Source organism: Sphaerodactylus townsendi, linkage group LG11, assembly GCF_021028975.2.
Source record: "Sphaerodactylus townsendi isolate TG3544 linkage group LG11, MPM_Stown_v2.3, whole genome shotgun sequence".
In the NCBI taxonomy this organism is placed as follows: domain Eukaryota; kingdom Metazoa; phylum Chordata; class Lepidosauria; order Squamata; family Sphaerodactylidae; genus Sphaerodactylus; species Sphaerodactylus townsendi.
The window spans coordinates 77,908,009-77,927,077 of NC_059435.1; the positions used below are offsets into that span (position 1 = coordinate 77,908,009).

The 19,069-nt window shown below is 53.3% G+C and overlaps 2 protein-coding genes across 2 annotated transcripts in view; both read left to right on the forward strand.

Moving 5' to 3' along the window:
• Positions 1–19,069, forward strand: part of LOC125441169 (gastrula zinc finger protein XlCGF57.1-like) — a 264,358-nt gene that overhangs the window by 33,649 nt on the left and 211,640 nt on the right. The gene's annotated exons all lie outside the window — the stretch shown is intronic.
• LOC125441167 (zinc finger protein 777-like) lies at positions 854–17,074 on the forward strand. The gene is made up of 6 exons (XM_048511541.1): positions 854–1,030; positions 6,224–6,622; positions 11,309–11,435; positions 12,280–12,384; positions 13,277–13,390; positions 15,209–17,074. The coding sequence occupies exons 1-6, from the start codon at positions 1,007–1,009 to the stop codon at positions 16,108–16,110; spliced, it is 1,671 nt and encodes a 556-aa protein (XP_048367498.1). The 5' UTR covers positions 854–1,006; the 3' UTR covers positions 16,111–17,074.

The following is a 19,069-nucleotide window of genomic DNA, read 5'->3' on the forward strand; positions in this document are numbered from 1 at the left end:
AAGGGTTGCCAGCTTCCAGGCAGAGCCTGGAGATCTCCCAGCATGCCAACTGAGCTGATCTCTGTTGTCTAGAATTGCCACCGCGGGTTGGGAAACACCTGCAGATTTTGGAAGTGGGGATCGGGAAGAAACCTCAATGGGATGCAATGCCCTAGACCCCACCTGCCAAAGCAGCCCCTTTCTCCAGAGGTCTTTTGCCTGGATCTCTGATTTCTTTTGCCTGGAGATAGACAGATGAGATGAGAAGTTGGGAGATCTCCAGGCCCCACCCGAAGGTTGACAATCTGAGCTTGTTTGGGGATCATTTATGATTCTGGGAGATGGGGGCTGGAATTCCCACAGAATAATGAATGATGTCCAAACAAGCTAGGATTGTCAACCTCCAGGTGGGGCCTGGAGATAGGCAAGCCTGATCTATCTATCTATCTATCTATCTATCTATCTATCTATCTATCTATCTATCTATCTATCTATCTATCTATCTATCTATCTATCCATCCATCCATCCATCCATCCATCCATCCATCCATCCATCCATCCATCCATCCATCCATCCATCCATCCATCCATCCATCCATCCATCCATCCATCCATCCATCCATCCATCCATCCATCCATCCATCCATCCATCTACCTATCATCTATCTATCTACCTATCCATCCATCCGTCCGTCCGTCCGCCCCCGCCCCCCCCCGGCACAGTCTCCATGGCGACAAGCTCCCCCTCCTGGCGCTGGTGGTGCAACGTGCTCGCTCCCTCGAGCGCGCAGAGCGGCGCAATGCAGCCTCCGGCCGGCAGAGAGCGCTGCGGGCAGGGAGACAGGGCCGCTCCGCTCGGCGACTCGCTCGGCCCCGCCGCTGCCGCTGCGACAGCCGCTTCCTGGACCGGGCCCGACGCTCTCGCCCTCCGGCCCGCGACCCGCCCTGCCCGGCCCGGCCCAGCCCAGCGCCACCAGCCAGCCAGCCAGCCAGCCAGCCGCCGAGGCGCCCTCCGCGACCGCGGGCCATGGCCGAGTGGAGCCCCGCCCAGGTGGGAGGAGGAGGAGGGGGAGGTTATAAAATGGAGGCGGCCGAGGGGGGGGGCTGCCTCTCTTCCCCCCGAGGGGGCTGCTCCATCCCCCCCCCCGCGCGCAGGGGCTGAGGCGGGCCAGGTCCTCGTCTCTTCTGGGGGAGGGGGAGTCGTGAGTTTGTTTTAATGGGGGGGGGGGTGAGGGGTGTTATTTGTCTCTGGTCCGCCTTTGGGAGCCCCCTTCTGGGTTGTCAAAACAGGAGGGCGTGGCCGCGTGACGTAGTGGTTGGAAGAGTGTCAGGCCAGGGTCTCGGAGACCTGGGTTCGAATCCGCAGCCTTGCAGTGAGACCCCTGGGCCAGTGAGGCGGTCTTTGCCTCGCCTGCCTTGCAGGGCTGTGCTGAGGATACAAACGGATGGGGGATTGGAGGTTGTCGGGTGCTTCAATCCTCCCCCTGTGGTGGAAATGAAGTGGAGCAATTTGACACCTCAGTTGTAACGCTGGAGGCTGTGATTTAGCAGGAGGTTGGGCTGGTTTTCGATTCCTGGCAGGAGCCGAGCACAAGCAGCAGCAGCAGCACAAGGAAGGCTCAGAAGAGCCCCCAAGAGAAAAAAGCCTTCCCCCCTCCCCAACATGCAAACCTAAAAATACAAATATTTTTTTAATGTAAGCTGCTTGCCTGAGAGAGCTACGATCTTGATCCTCCTTGATCTGAGATTGCAAATGCCTTAACAGACCAGGTGTTCGGGAGCAGCAGCAGCAGAAGGCCATTGCTTTCACCTCCTGCCTGTGAGCTCCCAAAGGCACCTGGTGGGCCACTGCGAATAGCAGAGTGCTGGACTAGATGGACTCTGGTCTGATCCAGCAGGCTAGTTCTGTTCTGGGCCATTGCTTTCACCTCCTGCATGTGAGATTCTTTGAAGGGCACCTCCAGGGCCACCAGCGAAGCAGAGTGCTGGACTAGATGGACTCTGGTCTGATCCAGCTGGCTTGTTCTTATGCTCTTACGATGCAGCAGGCAGACTTTTAGCACTATTCATCTTGAAACATCTGCTGCCATCTTGTAATTGTCAGGAACGTTTGTGGCTGCATTCGATGTTTCGATATATCATTATGTTTGATTGTAACGTGGATTTTTAACTGTCGGTAGCTGCCCTGAGCCTGTAAGGGGAGGGGCAGGATGTAAAATGAACGAATAAATAAACAAGAAATATAACACGCTGCCTGTTGCAGAGATGAACGGGCACAGCGCCTGGCCCAGGCAGTGGAGAGACTGCTTCTTGCTGGTGACTAGAGAAGCCTCAGGGCCTATTCAGACGTGCCCTGGAAGTTCTGTGACTGGAGGTCTTTAAAACTAAGGTCTTGGGCGTGCTCTAAATAGGCTCCAAGTGTACAGAGGTATCCAGGCCCAGCCTCTCATCCACAGCCGCCAGGAACATGGGATCAGATTCTTCAAGGACAGTATCCTGCTTGAAGTCTATAAAATGATGCATGGGGTAGAAAATGTTGACAGAGAGAAATTTTTCTCTCTTTCTCACAATACTAGAACCAGGGGGCATCCATTGAAAATGCTGGGGGGAAGAATTAGGACCAATAAAAGGAAACACTTCTTCACGCAACGTGTGATTGGTGTTTGGAATATGCTGCCACAGGAGGTGGTGATGGCCACTAACCTGGATAGCTTTAAAAAGGGCTTGGACAGATTTATGAAAGAGGAGAAGTCGATCTCTGGCTACCAATCTTGATCCTCCTTGATCTGAGATTGCAAATGCCTTAACAGTCCAGGTGCTCAGGAGCAGCAGCAGCAGCAGGCCATTGCTTTCACCTCCTGCAGGTGAGCTCCCCAAGGCACCTGGTGGGCCACTGCGAGTAGCAGAGAGCTGGACTAGATGGACTCTGGTCTGATCCAGCTGGCTCGTTCTTATGTTCTTATGCTCTGCCTCAGGTCTGCAATTGGGAGTCTCCCCAGGCCTCAGCGTCCATCCAGGGGCTCAGTTTTGAACTTCTGTGCTGCTTTCCTCTCGCATCTTGTGCGGTTGGGGATGTGGCTTTGCGTCCAAAAGGTCCCAGGTTCAATCCCCGGCAGCATATCCAGATAAAAGGACCAGGCAGGAGGTGATGGGAAAGGCCTCTCTCTACCGAAGACCCCAGAGAGCCGCTGCTGCTCAGAATAGACAACACTGATCTTGATGGACAGATGGTCTGATTCACTTTAAGGCACCTTCATGCGTTTATCTGCCTATAGTGGTGAACCTTATCTGCCATGGTGGCGAACCTTTGGCACTCCAGATGTTATGGACTACAATTCCCATCAGCCCCTGCCTGCATGGCCAATTGGCCATGCTGGCAGGGGCTGATGGGAATTGTAGTCCATAACATCTGGAGTGCCAAAGGTTCGCCACCACTGGCCTATAGTTTCTTCGGGCTCACTTTTCATCTCCCACCAACCGTTTTGTTTCTTTGTGGTTTACAGACCTCCAGTTTTCTCTGGTTCCCCTGGTGCAGCTTTTGTCATCTTCTGAAGTGTTTTCCTGTTTCCCAGCAACGTGTCTTGAACTGGGCTGAACGGCAGTGCTGTTATTTCCATCTGAAATACATTCCGCTGACTCAGCCTGGTTATCTTGTTCCCAGGATGTCCACTTGGTTGTCTTTGGCCAAAAATCTTGCTTTTCCATTATAAAAGTTAGTCATTATGAGTAATTGTTGGGAAGTCTGTGTTACAAAACTCTACGTATTAAAATGCGGCTTTTTAAAAAAATCTTTTAAATTCTGGTCTATGAAGATGTGTGGAAATTGTCGAAGGTTTTCATGGCCGGAATCACTGGGGTGTTTTGGGTTTTCCGGGCTGTCTGGCCGTGGTCCAGTAGCATTTTCTCCTGACGTTTCAGCTGCATCTGTGGCTGGCATCTTCAGAGGATCATCCTGTTGTGTGCAGCATTTGGACAGCACCTGCAGCACGTGGCATCTTGTATGACAGCTCTTCTTTGGGTTGGAACTGCCACGTAGACTCTGTTTTAGTCTTGTCACGTGAGAGCTGGCCCAGGTGCCTGGTGGGTGTCCCCAGTTATTCTCCCTGTCTCCTCCCTCTTTCCCGTTCCTGGCTCCTTGGCCTCTCCCCCCCCTCCTCCTCCTCCTCCTCCTCCTCCTCCTCCTCCTCCTCCTCCTCCTCCTCCAGCAGCCATGCTTTCTGCCTCTTGCTGTCTGTGCCCAGAGGAGCTCTCGTTCCTGCTGAGGAGGGCTCTGCTCCGCTGGAGCCCCTCCTGTCTCCCTTCTGCTCTGTCCAGCTCACATCCATTTGGCCCATAATGTCTCCAGGGGCCAGGCCTCTAACAGGGATGGCAACTTGGTAGGCGGCTACCCCCCCCCTTGCGGTGACCACACTATTTCCTGCAAAATGTTTATATTTATTTATTTTTATATTTATATGTCACATTTGGTATACCACCCCACCCCCAAAGGGCTCCTGGTGGTGTACACTCAACAATAAAACATCATAAAATTTGAAACGCAACCCTAACAGCAAGCATCTCAGATGGCAAGCTCTAGCTCAACTTCTTGGGGGAGGCCACCCTACCTTCATATGTGGCAACCTGCACCTTAGATAGTTGTGGACACTTCATCAGCCCTGCCAGCATGGCCAATTGGCCATGCTAAGTAGCTGATGGGAATTGTAGTCCATAACATCTGGAGTGCCAAAGGTTCGCCACCATGGGTATAGGGAATGGCACACACATCAGCGGCTGCCTCCCCCAAAGGCCCGGTGGAACAACTCTGTTTTGCAGGTCCCATGAACTGCCCAAGGCCCTGATGGTCAGGAGGCAGAGTGTTCCCACAGGCTGGGGCCACAGACTACAGGCCCTGGCCCGGGTGGAGGCCAGCTGCATCATAGAGGGGCCAGGGACCACCAGCAAATTGGCCTCTGGAGAGCGCAGAGGCCGCGAGGGGACATAGGGGGAAAGACGGTCCCTGAGGTATGAGGGCCTCAGGCGGTGGGGAGCCTTAAAGGTAAGTACAACACCTTGAAGGTGACCCGGTATTCAGTTGGGAGCCAGTGCAAGTGGCGAGGAATGGGGAAGATAGGATCCCGTGCAGAGCCCCCGAGCAGCCTGCAGTCGGCTTCACCAGCTCCCCCTTCTGTTGTTTAGCACAAGAGCCTGATGCAACCACCCATGGGGGAGTGGCAAACAAGAGAGCCCCCTGAGAGAGGGAGCAAGGGGTGTGCCCCAAAGCAGTAGCAGAGATTCCTTTCCAAGAGGCACTCATCTACACCATGTCTCATGTGCTGTTTTGCTGCCTGGTGATTTCAGGCAGGCCTGTGTTTGTGTTTCACCCGTGCGCAGAATGTGGCGTCCTGGATTCTGGTCCTCACGGCTTTGCAGATGGAGAGCCTGCTGAGAAGTCAGAAGCCCCCCGGGGTGTGTGTGTGTGTGTGTGTGTGTGCGGGCAGCCATCAGACTGTGGGGCTTTATTTTTTATTTTTTTATTTATTATTTCATTTTTATACCGCCCTCCCCTGGAGGGCTCAGGGCGGTGTACAACATTGACAAACAAATAAAAGTGAAAATACAAAGTTGAGAATTAAAATGCAGCATTCAATTATCAAACCCAATTAAATTTAAAATAGATGGCACCCGACTATTAAAACTCCTCTTAAAAGAAGGACAGTGGTTCTTGGAGTGTTTCTCAGAATGTTTCGGGCACCCACATCAGCAGCTGGTCTCCCCAAAGGCCCGGTGGAATAGCTCAGTCTTGCAGGCCCTGCAGAACTTCCAAGAGGTCCCAAGAGGGGCCCGGACAACAGCTGGAGGGAGAGCATTCCACCAGGCAGGGGCCAGGGCCGTAAAAGCCCTGGCCCTGGTGGAGGCCAGCCGCATCATAGAGGGGGTGGGGATCACCAGCAGATTGGCCTCTGCTGAACGCAGGGACCGACGTGGGACATATGGGGCCAGACGGTCTCGTAGGTACGAGGGTCCCAGGCCGCGCAAGGCCTTGAAGGGCTTTGGCAGCTGTTTGCCTCCCTGTCTGTGCCCATAACCCGTGGTGCGGAATAAGCAAGGATTTCAGTGTTAGCTGAATGTAAAAATGTTGTTGTATTTCTTAGCAAGGCTATCTACAGCCAGAGACAAATATGCATAAGGTCCTTTCTCAAGCAGTGCCGTCAGAGTTGGTGGACGTCGCCAGCCACTGTGAACTTGTTTCTCTCCTTGTCAACAGGCTCTTCAGTGGGACACGGAGACCCCGCCCATAGCCGCTGCCCAGCCCCTTGGCGCCCCAGAGCAAACCCCCATGGGGGATGTGGGCCCTGAGACAGCTGACCTTTCCCTGACGGTCATGGCTGAGATCCAAGCCGTGGAGAGCAAGGTGGATTCCTACGCCGCGCAGCTCATGAGCCTGGAAGGCAGGATGGGGATGGCCGAGACCAAGCTGGACGGCTGCGAGAAGACAGCGGTGGAGTTCGGGAACCAGCTGGAGAGCAAGTGGGCCGCCCTGGGGACTCTGATCCAGGAGTACGGGCAGCTCCAGAGGAGGCTGGAGAACATGGAGAACCTGCTCAAGAACCGGAACTTCTGGATCCTGAGGCTGCCCCCGGGCTCCAAGGGGGAAACCCCCAAGGTAGGAGTCTGTGGGGACAGCAGCTGAGCAGGGCTGGGTATTAGGCACTTGTCCACAAGTTCCTGCTTGGCTTTGCTTGAGCCAGCAGTGCTCTTCTGGAGGGACAGCAGGGGCTTCACAGCACGGCTTCCCCGGGTTAACGCTGCTTTTGCTGAGATGGCAGCTCTTCAGTTGTTTTCACAGGGAAGGCTGAAGCAGAAGGAGAAGAATTTGGATTTATACTTGATCCTCTTTGATCTGAGATGGCAAATGCCTTAGCAGACCAGGTGCTCAGGAGCAGCAGCAGCCGCAGAAGGCCATTGCTTTCACCTCCTGCACTTGAGCTCCCAAAGGCACCTGGTGGGCCACTGCGAGGAGCAGAGAGCTGGACTAGATGGACTCTGATCCAGCTGGCTTGTTCTTATGTTCTTATACCCCACCTTTCTGTCCTGTAAGGAGACTCAAGGGGGCTTACAAGCTCCTTTCCCTTCCTCTCCCCACAACTGACGCCTCGTGAGGCAGGTGTGGCTGAGAGGGTCTGGAGAGACCTGTGACTGGCCCAAGGCCACCCAGCAGACTTCATGCGGAGGAGCACAGAAACAGACCCAGTTCACCAGATAAGAGTCTGCCACTCATGTGGAGGAGTGGGGAATCACAGTTCTCCAGATTAGAGTCCGCAGCTCTTAACCACGACACCACGCTGGCTGTCTCCCATCAAAAGGGGTGAAATAACCCCCAGAACAGGCAAAAGGAGTCTCCCACTGAATATTGGGATGAGGGATTTGGTGCTAATGGTCTTTGTTGGGGGGACAGATTCCTCAAACTTTCTCTCACTTTATCAAGCCCATTGGAGGTTAAACAATTTAAGGGCCGTTCAGCTTTTTGTATAAAGCAAACAAATGAATCAGTTTCATTTTAAAATTGGTTTTCCTGCTCTGAGAGAGACAGGCCAGTATGAAATTTAAAAAAAATGAATACTCCTTTAACTCCACGCCTGGCTTGTCAGATCCACGGAAAGAGGTGCTTCCCTTCGCAGTAAGGGCCAGGTGAGTTTCATTTTCCGCAGTCTGAAGGCCGCTTGTAGTCTGGAAAGTGGATTCATGATGAATTTTAGATGCTCTCCTCTGTGGATGAAAATGACAACGGGAGAAAGCAAGTTGTGTGGTTCCGTTCTCTGCAGAAATTTCCTTTTGTGTAGTTCTGAGGCTACTTGCTGAATCCTGTATTTCATTTATTTGTTTACATCTACATAAGAACATAAGAACTAGCCTGCTGGATCAGACCAGAGTCCATCTAGTCCAGCATTCTGCTACTCGCAGTGGCCCACCAGGTGCCTTTGGGAGCTCACATGCAGGATGTGAAAGCAATGGCCTTCTGCTGCTGCTGCTCCTGAGCACCTGGTCTGCTAAGGCATTTGCAATCTGAGATCAAGGAGGATCAAGATTGGTAGCCATAGATTGACTTCTCCTCCATAAATCTGTCCAAGCCCTTTTTAAAGCTATCCAGGTTAGTGGCCATCACCACCTCCTGTGGCAGCATATTCCAAACACCAATCACACGCTGCGTGAAGAAGTGTTTCCTTTTATTAGTCCTAATTCTTCCCCAGCATTTTCAATGGATGCCCCTGGTTCTAGTATTGTGAGAAAGAGAGAACAATTTCTCTCTGTCAACATTTTCTCTACCCTGCATAATTTTATATACTTCATTGATATCCCTTCACACACATCTCCTCTCCAACTTAAAGAGTCCCAAACGCTGCAGCCTTCTCCTCATAAGGAAGGTGCTCCAATCCTTCAATCATCCTCGCTAGTTCTCTGCACTTTTTTCTATCTCTTTCGATATCCTTGAGATGTGGCTTGTACTCAGAACTGGACACAGGACTCCAAGTGCGGTCGCACCACTGCTTTATATAAGGGCATGACAATCTTTGCAGTTTTATTATCAACTCCTTTCCTAATTATCCCCAGCATAGAGTTTGCCTTTTTCACAGCTGCCATGCATTGAGTTGACATTCTCATGGAACTATCAACTAAGATGCTCAAATCCCTTTCCTGGTCTGTGACTGATAGCACTGACCCCTGTAGCTGTATGTGAAGTTTGGATTTTTTGCCCCTATGTGCATCACTTTACATTTTGCTACATTGAACTGCATTTGCCATTTCCTGGAGCCCACTCACCTAGTTTATCAAGGTCCACTTTGGAGCTCTTCACAATCCTTTGTGGTTCTCACCACCCTACATAGTTTGGTATCATCTGCAAACTTGGCCACCACACTACCCACCCCTACTTCCAGGTCATTTATGAATAAGTTAAAGAACACTGGTCCCAAACGGGATCTCTTGGGGACAACTACACCTCTTACATCTCTCCATTGTGAGAACTTCCCAATTACACCCACTCTTTGCTTCCTGTTCCTCAACCAGTTTTTAATCCATAGGAGGACTTCCCCTCTTATTCCTTCATTGCTGAGTTTTCTCAACAGTCTCTGGTGAGGAACTTTGTCAAAAGCCTTTTGGAAATCCAAGTAGACAATGTCCACTGGTTCCCCCTTATCCACATGCCTGTTTACACCCTCAAAGAACTCTAGTAAGTTTGTAATACAGGACTTGTTTCTTTACAAAAGCCATGGCTGACTCTTCCTCAGCAGGTCTTGCTTTTTTCTACATGTTTCTAATAATTTTTATCTTTAATGATAGATTCTACTTAATTCTACTCAGTGAACAGATGTCAAACTGACTGGCTCTGTAATCTGGGTCCCTGTCCCCTAGACCCTTTCTTAAAGATTTGGTGTGACATTGGCCATCTTCCAGTCTTCAGGGATGGAGCCTGATTTCAGGGATAAGTTGCATATTAATGTGAGAACATCAGCAATTTCATGCTTGAGCTCTTTAAGAACTCTTGGATGAATGCAATCTGGGCCGGGGATTTGGTAGCATTTAGTTTATCAATGGCTGCCAGAACTTCCTCCTTGTCTACCACTATCTTCGCTAGTTCCTCGGATTCACCTCCTAAGAAGCTTGGTTCAGGTGCAGGAATTTTCCTCACCTCCTCTTGGGTGAAGACAGATGCAAAGAATTCATTCAGCTTCTCTGCAATCTCCCTGTCATCTTTTAGCACACCTTTTGTTCCTTCATCATCTAACGTTCATCATCTTTTCGATCTTTTTCTCCAGTGGGGATCAAAACAGCTTACCCTGCTGTCTTTGCCTCCATTTTATCCTCACGACAACCTTGCATTGTAGGCTAGGCTGAAAGGGTCTGACGGGTCCATGGTCTCCCAGAGCCTAGTTTGATTCTCTAACCACTACACCACTCTCTCTCTCTTTCTCTGCATTTGTTTGTTTATTTCCCAGAATCAGGTTTCTCCAGACAGCCTCATGGATCATACCCCATCAGCCCCAGTTGGCCATGCTGGCAGGGGCTGATGGGAATTGTAGTCCATGAACATCTGGAGAGCCACAGGTTGCAGACTCCTAGTTTATTTGCTTTGCTTTCCCCCCTTTCTCCTGCGGCACTCAAGGGGGGCCCAGCCCCGTGCTGTGGGCTTTCATGTAAACAGCATGTGCATCACAGAGGTGGGAAGGAGGAGGACACAAGAAGGAGATGTGAGAGAACCCGACTGCGGCCAGCCGAGGGGGGCTGAGCCACAGTCCACTGGCAGAGCAGGGTCAAGTGGTCAGCTGTGCTGAAATTTCCCTACCTCCAAATACAACGTTGGCTCCGGGCAAAGATGGGATGGGGGAAGGAAATATCGACATGGGGAGGGGTGTCAAACTCATTTGCTATAGAACGTAAATATGCCTGGATCGGGCCAGCTGGGGGGAGAGTGGGGGTTGGCTGCCTCAGCTGCCCAGCCCTAGCAGGCTTCCCAGCCCAGGCTGGCCCTGGGGAGTGGCTGCCTCATCTCGAGAGGGTTTATCAGGCCCGTGAGCCAGCTGAGGCAACCCCCCCCCCTTGCTCACATATGGGCTCACCGAGCGAGTTAATATGAAAGGGGTTTTTTTTTGCCTCAGCTGGCTCATGGTCCTGATACACCCGCTCAAGGTGCCGAATCTGGTTCCCGGGCCACATGTCTGACACCCCTGGGCTAGGATTTCTGTGTGGGTGAAAGGGACCAAATGTGTTGCCTTACCCCCTGAACCCCTGGAAGGGTTCTGGCTTCAGCGGCTGACCAGTCCACCTACCTGGCACACCCTTTCTTTTCTGGAGGGGAAATGATGCGCTATGTACACCAGGGTTCCCCAACTTGGTGCCCACCAGTACTTCCCTTGACACTCTCGGAGCTTGTCAGGAAACAGGTGGGACCATTGAAAGGTTGGGTTTGTTACTGGCTGCCTTCATTAAAATGAAAAGGGTTTCCGCTGGAGGCGTTCGAAGCAGCAGCATTTCCCTTTGTCAGGGTGTGGCCCCATCCCCCCCTCAGGCTTTCCTTCTTCTCAGTTGTATTCTGCTTGGCCCCACCTCTTGGCAGCCATTTTGCAATGGGACTTACCACTGCCCACAGGCCCAAAAAGTGAGGGATCCCGGACACCTGCTGCTGTTGAGCCCAGGCCCCACTGGCAAGTCCACTGCCCCACCCCCTAAACTGGTAGCTGGGAACCAGCACGAAAGCCCTGGCCAGCGAGCGGCCTCACCGGGCCTGGAGAAGCAGAGTGGGGTGACGGCAGCAGAGGGTGACAAGATCTCCTTCCCTCTGGTGACATTGCAGGTCCCGGTCGTGTTTGACGAATCTTCCTGCAGCTTCTCCGAGCAAGAGTGGAGGAGTTTGGATGACGAGCAGAAGGACCTCTACAAGCACATCATGAGATGCAACTACAAGGCCGTGGTCTCGATGGGTAAGGGGTGCCCGCGTGAGATGGCTGAGCACAGTGGGCGGGGGCAGGGCAGGCAAGCTGAAATGCCAGGAGGGCACAGGCGACTTTGGGTTTTCTATTCCACCTGCATAGTCTGGACCGTAAGCAGAGCAGGTGCACAGTGGCAGGTGCTCACAGAACAAGGAATTCCCTCCTGAGCCGTCCCGTCCATCAAAGAAGCTTGTCTGGGGGCCACATGAGAGGAGGCCGTTTTGGTGACAGCCCCATGATTACGGATTACGGGAGGTGGACCCTGCCCGGCCTTCTCACAGTCGACCTTTCAGATCCTGCCTGTGAGCTCCCCAAGGCACCTGGTGGGCCACTGCGAGTAGCAGAGAGCTGGACTAGATGGACTCTGGTCTGATCCAGCTGGCTAGTTCTCATGTTCTTATGTTCAGAGGCAGCTGAAGGTGGTTTCATTTAGGACTGCAGTGTGATTTTCAAATTTTTGGAGTTATGTATTTTTATGTAATTTATTTTATGCATTGCAGTTGTACTGTTAGAAGTTCCGTAAGTAGGAAAGGCAGCTAATGAACGTTTTAAAATAAACAAACTCCAGAAAACGCTCCCCAGTCGATGCTGCTGTGGGTCAAACGGCAGGACTTCCCTGAGCAGGCTGCCCAGAGAGGGCAGGGGTCTTGCTGGGGGGCAGGGCTCAGTCCCTGGAGCCCCAAATCACAGTGGGGTCACTCCAAGGAAGAGGCGCTGGGCCTCATATCTACCTCGGCTGTTGTCTTTTCTCGTGAAGCCCCATAGAATCACCACCTGTCTGTCACCTGCCGAGCTCAGAGTCCTGACCTGGCTGTTGTTCTTTCCCCGTCTGCAGATGCTGCCGTTTCCAAGCCTGACCTCCTGTCTCGGATTGAGGAAGGGGAAGCTGCGGGTCAGGGGGCAAGTGAGGGCAGAGAACCACTGAAGGAGTCCAGCCTGGGTGAGTGGCAGAGCCTGCAACTCGGGAATTGTGGAGGAGAGGAGACCTTTGCATGCCCCCCTGAACTCCTTGGGGGACTGGTGGCAGTGAAGCCTAGCAGAAGCAGCGATCAGGAAGGGGTGTAGCTGACCTGCAGAACTGGTCCCCAGATTATTAGGTCACCAGAGCTGCGACAGCCCTGAACTACCAATATGCAGTGGATTTGTTTCCTCTGCGTGCCTGCTTCTCCCCAGCTGCTGGAATAATCATGGAATCGTGGAGTTGGAAGAGACCCCCAGGGCAATCCAGTCCAACCCCCTGCCATGCAGGAACACACAATCAAAGCACTCCTGACTGTGGCCATCCAACCTCTGTTTTAAAACCTCCAAAGGAGGAGACTCCACCACACTCTGAGGCAGTGAATTCCACTGTTGAGCAACCCTTACTGTTGGGATGTTCTTCCAAATGTTTAGGTGGAATCTCTTTTCCTGCACCTTGAACCCATTTAGTTCCTTGTCTCATGGTGGTGGGGCTTTATAACTCCAGGATAAAGTTGTTGGTTCTCTTATCAGCTTCGCCAGCATGTAATACCGGCCATGCTGGCTGGGGCTGATGGGAATTGTAGTCCACAACATCTGGAGTGCCAAAGGTTCGCCACCCCTGTCCTAGTCTCTGGAGCAGCAGAAAACAAACAGAGGTGGTTTGCCATTGTCTGCCTCCACATCATGACCATGGGATTTCTTGGTGGTCTCCCATCCAAACACTGACCGAGGCTGACCCAGCTTAGCTTCTGAGATCTGGCGAGAATCAGACTAGCTGGGGCTTCCCAGGTCGGGGTCTTCAAGCGTGGACTTTGGGGATTCCTTCTGTCATGTGGGGGTGCTGATGGGTTGTGCTTCTCTCCATGAAACAGGCTGTCCGATTTCTGCTCTCCATGATAGTTCCTGGATGGAACAGGAGGACATCGCCCTGGTCAAGAGCATGGGGGACTTGGAGGAGAGAGAAATCCCTGGAGACTCCCCCATGGGTGAGTTAAGTCGGAGGGGCAAAAAATCCAAACTTCACACGCTACAGGGGTCAGTGCTATCAGTCACAGACCAGGAAAGGGATTTGGGCATCTTAGTTGATAGTTCCATGGGAATGTCAACTCAATGCATGGCAGCTGTGAAAAAGGCAAACTCTATGCTGGGGATAATTAGGAAAGGAGTTGAGAATAAAACTGCAAGGATTGTCATGCCCTTAGATAAAGCTGCAGGCGACTGCACTTGAGTCCCAGGCTCAGTTCTGGTCCCACATCTCAAAAAGGATATTGAAGAGATAGAAAAAGTGCAGAGAAGGGCAACGAGGATGATTGAGGGACTGGAGCACCTTCCTTATGAGGAGAGGCTGCAGTGTTTGGGACTCTTTAGTTTGGAGAGGAGACGTGTGAGGGGGGATATGATTGAAGTCTATAAAATTATTCATGGGGTAGAAAACGTTGACAGAGAGAAATTGTTCTCTCTTTCTCACAATACTAGAACCAGGGGGCATCCATTGAAAATGCTGGGGGGAAGAATTAGGACTAATAAAAGGAAACACTTCTTCACACAACGTGTGATCCGTGTGTGGAATATGCTGCCACAGGAGGTGGTGATGGCCACTCACCTGGATAGCTTTAAAAGGGGCTTGGACAGATTTATGGAGTAGAAGTCGATTTATGGCTGCCAATCTTGATCCTCTTTGATCTGAGATTGGAAATGCCTTAACAGACCAGGTGCTCAGGAGCAGCAGCAGCAGCAGCAGAAGGCCATTGCTTTCACATCCTGCACGTGAGCTCCCAAAGGCACCTGGTGGGCCACTGCGAGTAGCAGAGAGCTGGACTAGATGGACTCTGGTCTGATCCAGCAGGCTAGTTCTTATGTTCTTATGTTAGGTGTTGGAGCAGCCTGTGCTGTCAGACCTGGGGGTGGGGTGGGGGGAGGTTAGCAGGATGGGTGGCTGGAGGCCCCCTGGGGATTTAGCAGCCTGGATGCCAGGACCCAAATGGAGCATCCTTAAACAAAGACCGTCCAGCAAGTGGTGATGATACTCAGAGTACAGCTTATTTATTAGGAAGAATTAAAAACCCGCCTCTCCATTCTAAGCCTCCACACTTGGCTTCAGGGGCAGCATTATTTTCCTGGGCCCAGACGATGACTTCGCTTTGCCTCGAATGGAGAGCACGGGTTCAAGGGTCCCCAGCCTCTTTGTGCCTGCAGGCACCACTGGGATTCTGACACACGACGGAGGGGACAGCCACAAAACGGCTCCCACACTTACTTTCAGTCACCCCGTGAAGATCCTTGTGGGGTGGCCGCTGATGCCAAAGCAACTTTTTAAAAAAAATAACTGCACAGCCAATCAAATCTCCAGTGGCCAATTAGAAGTTTTTCTGGGCAAAAACCCCACCTGGCCCAGCCCACTTGGGGGGCATCAGGAAAGGTGTTGCTGGGGGGCCCTGCTCTAGTGCCTGGAGATGGGAAGGCATTGCCAGAAATGTTGTCTCTGTGAACTCTTGGGGGGCGGTTGTTGCTCCCCCTCCAGGCCTGGCGGAGGGTGGGTGGGTGGGCTGGCTGGCTGGCTGGCTGGGGCAGAACAGGAAGGGGTTTCCTCTGTTCCAGAAGATCATGGTCTTGCTGAGACGAGGCTTTCCTTTCCTAGGTGTGGCTGGGCTCACCTGTTTGCTTCCCGTGCTCTTTTGTAGCACACCTGCCCTTTGCAGTGGACATTTGGTGTTGCGGAGGGTGTGAATTGAGTCTGGGGGGCTGGACAGTAAGTGAAGGGACGGTGCGGCAGGTGGGGCCCCTTACCTTCTTTGTTTTCCCAGATGCTCAGCAGCTGCTGGAGGAAGACCCTGAAAGCTTAGAGTTGCCTGGCATGTTCCCCAGAAAGTGGACGGAGGTCTTCCAGGGTCCAGGCGAGGAACTGTTGTGCGAGAGCCAGCCCATCTTGATTGCCCCGCCCCGGAAGCCGCTGGGGAGCAGCTTGAGGCGTTCCGCTCGCTGTGTGGCTGATGTCCGGAAAGGAGACTCCTCCCTGCTGGCCGTGGAGGCTCACACTGGCCCGTACATCTGCTGCGAGTGCGGGGAGGGCTTTGTGGACAAGCAGCTTTTCACCACCCACCAGAAGAGCCACGGCGGAGGAGGGACTTATCCTGTCATGGACACGGGAGGAGGCCTGAAGCCAAAGCTGGGCCCGATCACTCTGCCGAGAGCCCCAACCCCAGCCCGCCCCAAGCCTCCCAAGCGCCCGGAGCCGCAGAGGAGCTCCACCTTCAAGCCTGGGGCGGGGAAGCGCCCGGGAAACCACATGGTGGAGAGGCCCTACACCTGCACCCAGTGCAAGGAGAGCTTCAAGCTGGAGGTGAGCCTGCTCCTCCACCAGAAGCTGCACACCGGCAAAGGCGACGGGCCCCTGACGTGCACCTACTGCGGCAAAGATTTCCGCGACCTGTCCAAAGCCGTCCGGCACCAGCGCATCCACACGGGCGAGAGGCCCTACCAGTGCACCGAGTGCGGGAAGAGCTTCATCCGGCGGGACCACCTCCTCAAGCACTGGCGCGTCCACACGGGCGAGACGCCCTACCAGTGCAGCACCTGCGGCAAGAACTTCCGCTACAAGGAGTCGCTGAACTGCCACCAGAAAATCCACACCCGGAACCCGGCCGTGCACCACCTGTCAGGGGGCGCTCCACCCGGTATCATCGGCTTGAAGCAGGAGCAGCCGTAGCGGCGCTCGCCCGAGGTCAGCCGCGTTGGGCCCGCTTTGCCCCCCGTGCCCCAGTGCGTGCTGGGACACCGGATGGGATCTCCTTGTTGACTGTCAGAGTTCAGACGGCTCGCCAGCCCTGCTTCAGCCCGGAGGGGAGGCCTGTTGGCTGCGGGCAGGCGCTTGAGGCACTTTAAGCTGCTCTTCTCTTCCGGAGGCTGTTTGGGCCAGCGAAGAACTTTCTGCAGGCTGCAAAGGCGAAGCAGCACTTTCTGAGAGCACCGGCCACTTCTCCCTGCTGCGTTCGGCAGCCTCACAAAAACTCACGCTCTCCTTTCCGCCCCATGTGCCAGCAGAGAGCCCTGCGGGAGGCAGACACAAGTACACGCAAAGCCCGGGCAAAGGTCAGGCGTGGGGGGGGGGCGCTTCAGCCTCCCTGCTTCGATCCTGCCGGCCCCACCGGGGCTCCGGTCCTCCCAGCACTTAAGTGGAGCTCAAGTTCTAACCTTCCTTTCCCAGTTAGCTGTTCTTAGTAAAGGTGTTTGTGTGTTTTCCTTTTTCAACTGCGTTTGACGACACTCCCAGGTAACCCCCACGTGCAAGAGAGAGCCGCTTCTCCTAGACTCCATAAAGGGTCAGCTGTTACAGCACAAAGCTGAGAGCACCTGTGACATTTCAGCATCCGGCGTTCCAGCCGGACAGGCCGCCCGTCCCATCGCCCCCCAGATCTTGCCCACTCCAAAGCATACCAGTGCCAGCCCCCCCGTGTCTTCTTGTGGTGGTTCTATTTTTTTAAGAAAGCATCTGTGTAAATATGGGTTGAATTATCTATGGATTCTCAGTGTTGTTGAACTAAATGTCAGCTGAGGTGGGTGTAACCAACTGGCTTTTCCTCTGTGTGGTGTCAGGTGTTGAGTCTGTGGCTGCACTTCTTGTAACCCGTCCTTCTGCAGAGTCTGCTCTCAATACATGTGTCTCTTCCGAAGCCGTTGTCATCTGTGGGGGGCGGGCCTCAGGGTGTGCCGGAGGAGCCGCAGAATTCGGCTGCAGAGCACCATTTGTTGGCAGGTCTGATGCAGATGCTAGCACGGAGGCTGGAGGGGACAGGCTGGGCCCGAGGTGCTCGGCATGTCAGTGGAGCTGCCCGCCAGTCAGAGCTGTGGAGTTCCAGTCTACTACAGCAAGAAAAATCAGAACCTGCAGCCTGCATCATTTTCAACAGAGGAGCACGCGGGTGTTCTTTTATTTTGTGTAACTTATTGTGTGTGTAAGAGAATTTTTAAAAGTTGCATATTTACTCTCATTTTGCAGATTGGGGAAACTGAAGGTCCCTGGCCCCGGCCCCAGCCTCCTCTCTGGCTTTGGAGGCACCCAGAATATATTTTCAACCTAAGAGCTAGAGAGAAAGCTGCACCTTTTGAAACAAAGAGGAAGGCGGAGCTGCTCAGGGGCCAGATATTGGCATTCAGGGCCTCTCCCAGCACCTGCCCCGGGGGCACCTGGAGAGCTCCCACTGACATCCCCAGACTGGAGAAAATGGCTGGACTTCCTGCCCTGTGCCTTGCTGAGGACCTTCCCCTAACCATGCACCGCCTATCTCCCCTCCCCAAGTCTGCAGGTCTTTCCCAACCCCAGACAGGGCCGCCCTGCCCAGAGCGATCCACCAGTCCACGCTTCAGCAGACGAGGTCCCATCGCCAGGCTGTTCCTAGAGGGGCTCCTTGCCGCTCTGGCACCTGCAGTCTTTGGCCTCCGGGGTTTTCAGTTGAGAGGCACAGAACAAGACTAGAGTAGCTGCAGGGGAGGGATTTGGGCAGTTTTCCTCTCCCTGTCTATTTCCCTCCCTTGCTGCCGACCCCTGGCCCTTGTCTCCACGAGGAGGCTGCTGGAGGGCAGGAGAGAAAAAAGGAACGGCCTTTGCCGCTGAGCCACATTTTGTGTGTCCCCGGCTTTGTTTTGAGAGAAGGGTTTGTAGAAAGAGGTTTCCCTTCTCCTAGTAAGACGCAGTTTGGGCTGTGCCTGCCGTCTTCCGAGAGGCCCATCAGTGACAGTCTGCTTGTGGCGGTGGTGGGGGAGAGGGCCGTCAAGCCAACCCCGTAGGGTTTTCAAGGCAAGAAGAAGAAGAAGAGTTTGGATTTATATCCCCCCTTTCTCTCCTGCAGGAGACTCAAAGGGGCTGACAATCTCCTTGCCCTTCCCCCCTCACAACAAACACCCTGTGGGGTGGGTGGGGCTGAGAGAGCTCTGAGAAGCTGTGACTAGCCCAAGGTCACCCAGCTGGCGTGTGTGGGAGTGCACAGGCTAATCTGAATTCCCCAGATAAGCCTCCACAGCTCAGGCGGCAGAGCTGGGAATCAAACCTGGTTCCTCCAGATTAGAATGCACCTGCTCTTAACCTCCTACGCCACTGCTGCTCCAAGAGGCATTCGGAGGTGGTTTGCCTTTGCCTGCCTCTGCCTGGGGTGGGAGAGTGCTGAGAGAACTGGTCCAGGATCACCCAGCAGGCTTTGTGTGGAGGAGTGGGGAATCGAACACGAGTTCCCAGATTAGAGTCTGCTGCTCTTAACCACCAGACCACGCTGGCTCTCTTCCGCAAAGAGAAGAATGTTCTTGTTTTCAGTGGGTCAGTGGCCTCAGGACGTGGCTGCCTGAAGGGTGTTAGTGGCGAGGAGCCGGGGCGATTGAATGTTGAACATTTGCCAGATTTAATGGCTCTCTGGGATTAACGGTGCCTGTGTGGTAATTGCTGTGATGTCTCGTCGAAGGCTTTTTTCACAGCCGGAATCAGACATGGCTGATTCCACCCTGAAAGACAGAAACAAAATTTCAACAAATGCCAAAAGCAATTGAAAATGAGTATTTAAACGAACAGGGAAACTGCTCCGCAGATGTCCTTATTAACTGAGTGTGCAACTTCAGGGTCACATACAAATGCTAAAATGAGGGAGTTCCACTTCACACATGCAAATTACACTGGCGAG

Excerpts from the sequence above, each read along its gene's own strand:
- LOC125441167 (XM_048511541.1), top strand. The coding sequence starts at position 1,007 with ATGGCCGAGTGGAGCCCCGCCCAG. Across the intron at positions 6,623-11,308 it reads CCAAGGGGGAAACCCCCAAG|GTCCCGGTCGTGTTTGACGA; the intron begins GTAGGAGTCTGT and ends GTGACATTGCAG. Across the intron at positions 12,385-13,276 it reads ACTGAAGGAGTCCAGCCTGG|GCTGTCCGATTTCTGCTCTC; the intron begins GTGAGTGGCAGA and ends TCCATGAAACAG.